The sequence below is a fragment of the Hippocampus bargibanti genome, linkage group LG12 (genome assembly GCF_051943395.1).
Source record: "Hippocampus bargibanti isolate YZ-2025 linkage group LG12, ASM5194339v1, whole genome shotgun sequence".
In the NCBI taxonomy this organism is placed as follows: Eukaryota; Metazoa; Chordata; class Actinopteri; order Syngnathiformes; family Syngnathidae; genus Hippocampus; species Hippocampus bargibanti.
In genome coordinates, this window is record NC_142745.1 from 15,497,839 (window position 1) to 15,507,500 (window position 9,662).

Consider the following 9,662-nt stretch of genomic DNA (forward strand, 5'->3'; position numbering starts at 1 on the left):
CTACATCTCTTATATGTATTTAAAGTTTCTTTTCCTCTTTTTTTGCATTGTTTTTTAAAAAAAAAGCAGTGATTGCAAATGCTATGAGCATGATGATAATCCAGGCAACAGGCTAGCATGTTAGCATGGGCGCGAAAGTTAAATCGCTTTCAAAAACTGCCTTGACAGCAGTTTTGGGATTTTATTGCTACTTAGATTGCTTATAATTTTTAAAAATGACAATAATAATAATAATAATAATAATAATAATAATAATAATAAATAATAATAATAATAATAATAATAATAATAATTTCCCTGCAATGCTGCTATTGGAAAACCTGAGGCCCAAATTTTATTTGGAAAAAAAATCCTCAAATCAAGTCTTTGCAGGATTGCAAACTTTTCTTGTTTGAATCCTAAAGGAGAAAATGTTGCTAATAAATATGCTACATTGTGTTTTATCCCTTAGCTTAGTCTCGTGCTAACTGTGCATTATACTTCGATGAAAAGGTTTCTTCAGCCGTCATCTGTACTTCTTTGAAGGTGTCGAAGATGACGGCTGAAGAAACCTTTTCATCGATGGACCACTCCTGTACGACTGAGAGCTTACACAGACGTGTGCATTAGACTGCATGCAGATGCTAGCGGCTGACGCTACTAGCTAGCATTGCGGTGTGTCCCCCTGCTAAATCCTTTGGCTCACATTTGTAAATATTTACACTACGTGAAGAATCATAAAGTGCCCATCACTAAACCGCCTCACTCCCGCTTCCTCTTGTCATGCTAATGTGAAGCAAACAGCTAGCTGACGAAATGTTCTAAGACTTTGTAGCCTCTTTGACGTGAAGCCACCCTACAATAAAGTGAAAAAAGACACTTGCTGGTCAAAGTTGGCACGTGAGCGACAGTTAGCGATTTTGCTAAAGTCGAAAACAAGTTGATGAAATGCGCGATGGACGCTACGAGATTTGCGACGACAAACAAAACGGACACACGGAAAGACGGAATATTCGAGGGAACATTTCACGCCGTCGATGACACAAGCACAGCTAACACGTTAGCTCACAATGCCTTTTGATTTTTTCGTTGTATCGTTTTTTTTTTGCTTTGCTTTTTACATTCAGATTTAGAAAACCATGTTCAACCCTTTTGTGTCTGGTTTTATATGGTTGCTGCTCTGCTACATTTTATCAATCTGAACGTTCAAATACAGTAAAGTCTCGTTATATCGATATCGGTTATATCGATAGTACTGCTTATTACGATACTATTTCTGTGAACTCAAGGAGAAAATTTCATGCCCGCAGGATCCGATATATCGATAGTCCGGTTATATCGATATTTTTTCCGACTCCCGAGAATATCGACTTTACTGTATTTCCAGTTTTGAAAAGTGACGCAGTAAAAAAAGGCTGTGATAATGTTACAACGTGCATAACAAGCAGCTCACGTTTACACATTAATAAAGTTTCTCAAGATGGGGTCCGTAGGGGGTGGGAGGGGATGGAAAGTGCCGTTATGATTGTGATATCTTCATATAGATGTCACATCCCTGCATGAAGAATGCTGTTGTTTTTATCGAACAGAAGGCGCGTTAGTACAGGAATAAAGTCATTTAAACAAAAGGCACAGTTTTTGGAGAAGAACGTCCCTAACATTTTTTGAGAAATGAAGCCTTCTTTACAGATTGTGTAGTATTACAAAAATGAAGTTTTTGAAATTGACATGTTAAACGACTGCTTTCTTACCTCATCAACCTTTGAGCTTTTTTATATTACAACTTAATTGTTGAAAAATAAAACGTTTATTTCTCGTAAGAGCTCCAGTTTTGAAAGATTGAAATACAGTATTTTCTGGCTGAAGAAAAATCAATATTCTTTTTAACATTTTGCAGTTTTAGAATTTATAATTGTTTTGCTTATTAAGTTTTGTTTTTACTTTGATTTAAAAACAAACAGTGTCAATATATATTTTTTTAGTTTTAATGAGTATTTTTATTCCCTTTGTGAAGAGTTTTTTTTTTGCTTTAGCGAATACAGTGATACCTCAGCTACGAACTTAATTGGTGTGTGTAAGGTGAAAAGTGTGTCTTCCAAACATTCATTTCCCATAGGAAACCTTTAAAAATGAGAATAATCAATTTCCAGGTCTTCATAAAATATAATTTTCTTCTAAACTAAATATACCTTATTTTATGTATAATACATGTGCTATTGTATTGTAATTAAACAAATAAAGTGTACTGTATAACAAAGTCATTTTATTTACCTGAGTGATGGTCGCCGATGTAGTTGCTTCTTGATGATATCCGAGTGAAGTTGCCGTGCTTTCTTGGCGATAATACCCTCACTCACAATGTCCCCTGCTAGCTGCTTTTCGTTGATCCAAGTCAACAGAAGCTTTTCAACCTCTTCTATTGCCTGAGACCGTTGCTTAGACAACACAGAAACACCCTTAGCCACACGTAGCACTGGTCGACTTAGCATACTGGCACTGGGACGCTAAGTCACACAAACGCACACCTCGTTCGTGTTTTTCGATGAACTCCTTCTGCTTGACCATAATTTTGTTTTGTGTCCTCTTCGGCTGAACTCTAGCCTGTGGTAGGGTCTTTTCCAGTCCCAAAACAGCAAAAGTATTCACTCGATAGCAAACTACGTATGCCACATATGCACTCAGAGAAAGGGGGTGTGGAAAAGTAGTCCGGCAGATACAGTGGCTCTGTTCGGCCGTGTGGTTTGGTGTTTATGCGCCGAAAACTAGTCCGCCAGCCATTGTGGCGCTCCCTTTGTTTCCCGAAAAGTAGTTCGTAGGCCAAGATTATATTCTCGCGAATTTAATGTTCGTAAGGCGAAAAGTTCGTTAGCTAAAGCGTTCATAAACCGAGGTATCACTGTAATATTTTGTACTTATTTCTTACAAATGTTCAACTTTTCCAACTCCATTTAGGGTCCCAAATGGTCGTGACATTGAACTGGTTGGATGTGAAGGAGGGTCAATGTTAAAATGTACTCCCCCCGGACCCAACATATTTGGGGATTCTTGAGCAAACACACACACAAAAGGGGGGGACGGCAACAACAGTGAGGAAGAAGTCGACCATGTGAGAGAGTGTTTGATGGATGGTGAACCTGCAGCGTCGCGTTGGTCCAAACAGGAGGCAGCATCCTCATCCGAGTGGTCCCAAAAGAGAAGACGAGAACCTGCGCAGAGTCCAAACTCCGGCAGATCTGACGATGCCTGTACCAGGTGTGTCCTTGGAGGTCTCAGGGGCGCTCGCAGCAGGGCCCCATGGCACTCTCCAGCGACATCTGTGACGAGTGGCGCAGGAGGGGCGCGCTGGTGGGCTCCACCATGGACGAGGTAGGGAACAGCTTATACCAACCAATCACCATACTGCTCAGGTTCAGCTCCTCCAATAGGATGCGGGCAACCCCCATGAAGCACTTGCGCTCCATACGCCCGTAGTTGCCCCAAACGATTAGCTGCGTATAGCCACAAGAACCACCAAAATGAATGAATAAATAAATACATTAATTAAAACAATAATGGCAAATTGAGGGATATAAATAATACATCAATAAAAATAATGTCAGATAAAATAAAATAAAATGTAAAAAAGTATTTGGGGGATTTTAAAAACATGCATCTGAAACCTTAATTAAGTGACATTTTCATTTAGACTCTGGGTTTGGCATACCTGGACCACCTTCCCTTGAGGGCTCTCAGAGAAGACCAGTACTTGGTTGTACAGAGGGTCCAGAGACTTCCTGGCAGATTTGGTTTTCTTCTTGGCCACACAGGCGCCGTTTTCCAGCAGGTAGACTTTGATGTAGGCCGCTACAAGCAACACAGGACAATGTCAATTCTGTTCTGGTATGTTTCCAGCACGTGGCAGAGGAAGGCCTTCCTTCCAGCATGCACACCTGCTGCCATTGTTACTCAGTCAAGTATTTAAAGTCTTCCTAGTTCCCAAGTCTCTAATGGGTGAAGTGGTGAATTCTTCAAGACGTCTCATGTTTGCTTTCTGCTTTTATTTCACCTATTTTTGTTTTCATTTGTTTTTGTAAGTCATCTTTGCTGTGATCAGTCATTTTGGTTTGTCTCGTTTTCCTCCTTATTGTGACCGGGACAATTTTCTGTTTTTTTGTCTGTCTTGTCCATGTTTTTGTGAATAAATATTTTTGTGCAAATTCCATTTCAATCCATGCTTTCAGAGACTGATTCTGTCTAATATGTGACCAAACAAATAACAAAAAAGACATACATGTCTTTCGTGTTTTTGACCAATTTATTTTAAATTGAAATGTTATGTTATAATTGTCATTTTGGATTGGATTGGATTTGCCTTTATTATTTATTATTATTTTATTTTATTTATTTTATATTTTATTATTTATTATTATTATTTGTGTGGATGTATGATGATTTATATCTTTTAATGTCAACATTGGATTATTATTTTCTAAATCTTACGTAAGAAGTTGAAGTAAAATAGTAGCTCGCTAAGAGCAGTGATCCTTGCTGGTGATTTCACACAAAGAGCCTGACAGGAGTGTAAAATTGGCTCCGTCTCCCTTGCGTGTGGTTTTTTTTTTGATCATGCTCTTTTGTCTTTATTTTTTTGGTGGTGTTATCCCCTCTTAGCCTGGATGCTTTGTTCTTATGCAACACCGCAAAATTTGACATTATGCAACCTCACAGATTTAATCGTTTCTGGTTTCATAATTCAACCTGCGGCCACTCTTGTTTGTCTGGGTTTTGTCCGTGTCATTACCGGGAGGCCCCTTGGAGCCCATTTTCATGGTGAGTCCTCTAGCCTGGACCACCTCCACCTCCAGACCGCCGTTCCTCTCCATGAGGCCGATCTCCACATCACCTGGATGCGAACCGTCACATTCGGTGAGTGTGTACATCGACATAGTGACAAGAACATGATTTGTATGCAAATTTAAAGTTTCTGTGAAGTAAACAGAAATATCGATGAAAAGGTTTCTTCAGCCGTCATCTGTACTTCTTAGAAGATGTCGGACGTTTCACTTTTTATCCAAGAGGCTTCGTCAGCAAACTAAAGTTTAGCTGGTAGTTTCGGCCCTATATATATCCCTACTGTCCACACGTGGCGGTGCCGGACTCTGCTATGATTGGTCCCCGCTCTCAGGTTGGGGGGAGCAGACAACTACTCCCTGCGGCTACACTAATTACTTCTATTGTACTGACTGACAACTGGCCTGACTGCCCTATTCGCTCTGGTATCACCTCATCAGCATAACCAAGCCTATGTTGCCTAAGCAGTCTGTTGTACGAACAATCCAAATTGAACCTCACACCACCATGTCGGTTGAGTGAAGGATTCTACTGTTTCATGAAAATAGCTTCTTTTACTCCCCTTTCAAGCCATCTATTTACTTTCGCTAAGATTTTAACCTCATTGTCATCAAATTAGTGGTTGCTAGCTTTTAGGTGTATATGTACTGCCGACTGAGGCCCACTAGTATTATCCCTGCGATGTTGATTAAGTCTTTTTTTGAGAATTTGTTTAGCCTCCCCAATTTATTGCTCTTTACAATTTTCATTCTTACATTACTTCTTATTAAATAAACTACATTACTTTGATTTTCATTTGGTAGCCTATCTTTTGGATGCACTAATTTTTGCCTTAAAGTGTTTATCGGTTTGAAATAAGTAAGCATTTTTTTGTTGCCAAAGGACTCTGTAGTTTTTCAGAAACTCCTGCAATGTAAGGTACTGCTACTGCTCTCCTTTTTGTATCTTCAGAATTGTTGGTTTCATTCCCTATTCTTTCCTTTTGACATTTGTTAAAAGACCACTGAGGGTACCCACAGTTTGTGAGTGCTCTCCTGATATGTTTTGACTCCTTTTCTCAACCTTCGACGCTTGTTGGTATTAGTTTAGCCCTATGCTGGAGTGTTCTGATAACTCCTAGTTTGTGTTGTAAAGGGTGGTTAGAATCGAAAAGTAAGTATTGTTCAGTGTGCGTAGCCTTCCGAAAGACTTTTGTTTTTAGCGCTATGTCCTCTTTTATAATTACTTTACAATCCAAAAAGGCGAGTTGGTTGTCTTTAATGTTGTCACGTTTTGCGAGGTGGTGATGGCGGGTGTGGATCCCAAAAAGCAGGCAGGAGGGAGCAGGAGGTTGTTTGACAAATTGTATTAAAATAAAGGTCAGCAGTAACAAAATGTAAAACATCAAAATGATCTAAATGGAAAAAATACAAAGTAGCAAAAGAAAACCAAGTGTAAAAGCCCGCCAAGGTTAAACAAACACGTACACGATGCATGCAGCAACCAAGCAGCAAACAAACAATGAACCGGCACCGGATGGTCGTGCCGGGTGTCATTTTAAGTGACAGTGATTATAACGACCAACACCTGCGAGGCTGCAGGCAGGGCTGACGTCGCTACCCGCTGGTCGCCAATCTGATCGGGACGACCAGCACCTGTGCAGGTGCAGGCGGGGCCGACAGCGCCCCCCGCTGGTCGCCAACCAGATCATGACGAATGTCCTCGCGAGTAAATTTCATGTTAATGTCTACTGAGTTGAGGTGATCTGTAAAGGATTGAATATCTTGTTTTTTAATTATGATGAAAGTATCGTCCACATATCTAAACCAGTGTCTAGGTTTTGTCCCCGGGAAGGATGTGAGGGCCTGTTTCTCCATCTCTTCCATGTATAGATTCGCCACTATGGGTGAAACGGGTGAGCCCATAGCACAACCATGAATTTGTTTGTAAAATGTTTCCTTAAATTTAAAATACATAGTGTTAAGGCAAATGTGGTCCGGTTTAAGTTTGGTTCTTTCATGCAGAGAAGCAGACGTAAACATAAATACATATTTTCGACAACACTCATTCTCGCAATGTTTTTCTTTCACTTTCATTCTCTCTTTCTATCTCTTCCTTTCTTTTATATTTCAAAAATATTTGACTAAACTATTTGACCCGGTTCTGACATCGTCACACTAGATGACCAACGCGACAATGTCTGGATGGGAAAAACGCTCCCAACTGGTCATTGCAGTCGTTACAAGCAAGTTTTAAGTGTGGTTTTGGGTCAGTGGATCAGGTTTAGATCAGGGCTCGGGATCCATAACTTGTGCTGCACATGAAAACGGGTTGTGTTTCACTTCGGTAAAAGAGCCCCCCGCATCAAAGCGCTAACATGCTAATGGTGCATCTCACCCATTGATGTCATGGCCAAAGTCTGCCGGCCGACAAACTGGGCCGGTCCCATCCCGTCCAGGAAGTCGCTGAATTGGGCGTCAGAGGCCAGGCACATACCGCTGTAGTTGAGGCTACAAAAATAAATACACAAATAACACACAAATAAAAAAATAAATAAATAAATAAATAAATAAATAAATAAATAAATATATAGATAGAGCGCAAAATAGAACGTCAGATTTCTAAATGTTCAGATGCACAACATGAGCAAAAGTTTTTAGGATATTTACGAGAGGATTCTGGCGGCACAAAAAGAAGAAGCAGCAATTGGACCGGCGTTTTTAATTAAGTGCCGGCCATCTTGGCAGTCGTTAGTGAATAATTTACAGTCTCAGGGCAACAAAATCACTTAGGCAAGATTAGTCATTTGCGCTCTGCTTTTACATTTTTACATTTGTTGAGTGTCCTCATTTAATAGCAAAACACTAGCCAGCTCGAATCAAATCATACACGATACATGGATGCGGAATTTTCATGAAACAGGGCGCAAAATATTTTGGTGTCTTTTCGGGCATGGCTTCTTGACATTTTTTTTGTGTGAATCATAATGGATATTCCAACCAAATGAATGTGAGTAGTTGCAAGTGATAAATTTTCAAAGCAATGACCACTCAAAAACAAAAAAAAACAGTTGGTGAAAATGTCTTCTTCAAACCAAAATGGCTGACTTTCTGTGTCTTTGAGGGCATTGTTTCTCAAGGCTTTTTTATGGATTTACTCTGAGCAGCCGTGTGGCTTCATGCCAAAAAAGAGTACGACAGATGCAGTGTTTGCTTTCAGAATGCTGATAGAGAAGTACAGAGAAGGTCAGAAGGAATTGCATTGTGTCTTTGTAGATCTGGAGAAAGCGCATGACAGGGTGCCCAGAGAAGAGCTGTGGCATTGCATGAGGAAGTCTGGAGTGACGGAAAAGTATGTCAGAGCGGTGCAAGACATGTATCACGACTGTAAGACAGTTGTGAGGTGTGCTGTCGGTGTGACTGAGGAATTCAAGGTGGAGGTGGGACTCCACCAGGGGTCAGCTCTGAGCCCCTTCTTATTTGCTAGGGTGATGGACAGGCTGACAGACGATGTTGGACAAGAATCTCCTTGCCCATGATGTTTGCAGATGACATTGTGATCTGTAGCGAGAACGGGGAACAGGTTGTGGAGAAACTAGAGATGTGGAGATATGCCCTGGAAAGGAGAGGAATGAAGATCAGTCGCAGCAAGACGGATTACATGTGTGTGAATGAGAGGGATCCAAGTGCCAGAGTGATGCTACAGGGGGAAGAGATAAGAAGGTGGAAGATTGTCAGTACTTGGGGTCAACTGTCCAGAGCAATGGAGAGTGTGGAAAAGAGGTGAAGAAGCGTGTCCGGGCATGCTGGAGCGGCTGGAGAAAAATGTCAGGTGTGATGTGTGATAGGAGGGTTTCCGCTAGGATGAAAGGAAAAGTGTAGAAAACAGTGGTGAGACCAGCCATGATGTTTGGACTGGAGACGGTGCCACTGAAGAAAAGACAGGAAGCAGAGCTGGAGGTAGCAGAGCTGAAGATGTTGAGGTTTTCTTTGGGAGTGACCAGGTTGGATAGGATCAGGAATGCGTACATTAGAGGGACAACTCATATTAGAGGCTTTGCAGAGAAAGTCAGAGAGGCCAGACTGAGATGGTTTGGACATGTCCAGAGGAGAGAGAGTGACTATATCGAGAGAAGGATGCTGAGCCTTGAACTGCCAGGCAGGAGACCGAGAGAAGACCGAAGAGGAGGTTTATGGATGTGGTCAAAGAGGACATGAAGGTAGCTGGTGTGAGAGAAGAGGATGCACAAAACCAGGATAGATGGAGGACATTGATTCGATGTGGCGACCCCTGAAGGGAAAAGCCGAAAGGAAAAAAAGACTCTTGATGGAAATGTCCAGCAAATTTCATGTTGCGCAGTGAAACTTGAATCACTTCCTCCATTTTTTAAGCACTGCAAGTGGCCTATTGAAAAGTCATCACAATTTTTAACATAGTTCACGAACACACAATGTTTTGTGAGTCAGTGCCATCCATCCGTTTCCGGTATGTGCACCAAATTTGGTCGCGATCTGATAAAATCTACCAGATGAGTCTTTGAAGAACCTCAGGCGAAATGACTACAAAACGTCACTTCTAAACAAGACTTGGGAGGAGCTGTTTGAGACGTTCCTTTTTTGAAATGTTTTTTTTTCTGACTTCATGATCCGCATGCTCACCAAATTCCATGCGGCAAAGTGAAACTGAGTTCAAGGGGCGGGATATTGGAAAGAAGTAATCGCGTTTGTCAAGCGTGCTGGCTCAGCTGATTGCCTATATTGAAGTCAGACTACATATATGTACATATGTATGTGAGCTATACATTAGCCCAGTGATTGAATGAGTGAGTGAGTGGGTATTAAAGTTAGAGATTATAACGCTGCTGGGGGAAATCA

At 41.0% G+C, this 9,662-nt stretch overlaps 1 protein-coding gene across 1 annotated transcript in view; it reads right to left on the bottom strand.

Annotated features, from left to right (window-relative positions):
- Positions 1 to 266: 266 nt before the first annotated feature.
- rims4 (regulating synaptic membrane exocytosis 4) overlaps positions 267 to 9,662 on the bottom strand; it is a 19,903-nt gene continuing 10,507 nt past the window's right edge. Inside the window, exons 3-6 of the mRNA XM_089010483.1 lie at positions 7,186 to 7,298; positions 4,760 to 4,861; positions 3,683 to 3,822; positions 267 to 3,467 (exon numbers count right to left, since the gene is read on the bottom strand). Of these exons, the coding sequence (XP_088866609.1) occupies positions 3,249 to 3,467; positions 3,683 to 3,822; positions 4,760 to 4,861; positions 7,186 to 7,298 (574 nt within the window). The 3' untranslated portion in view covers positions 267 to 3,248. The remainder of the gene's footprint in view (positions 3,468 to 3,682; positions 3,823 to 4,759; positions 4,862 to 7,185; positions 7,299 to 9,662) is intronic.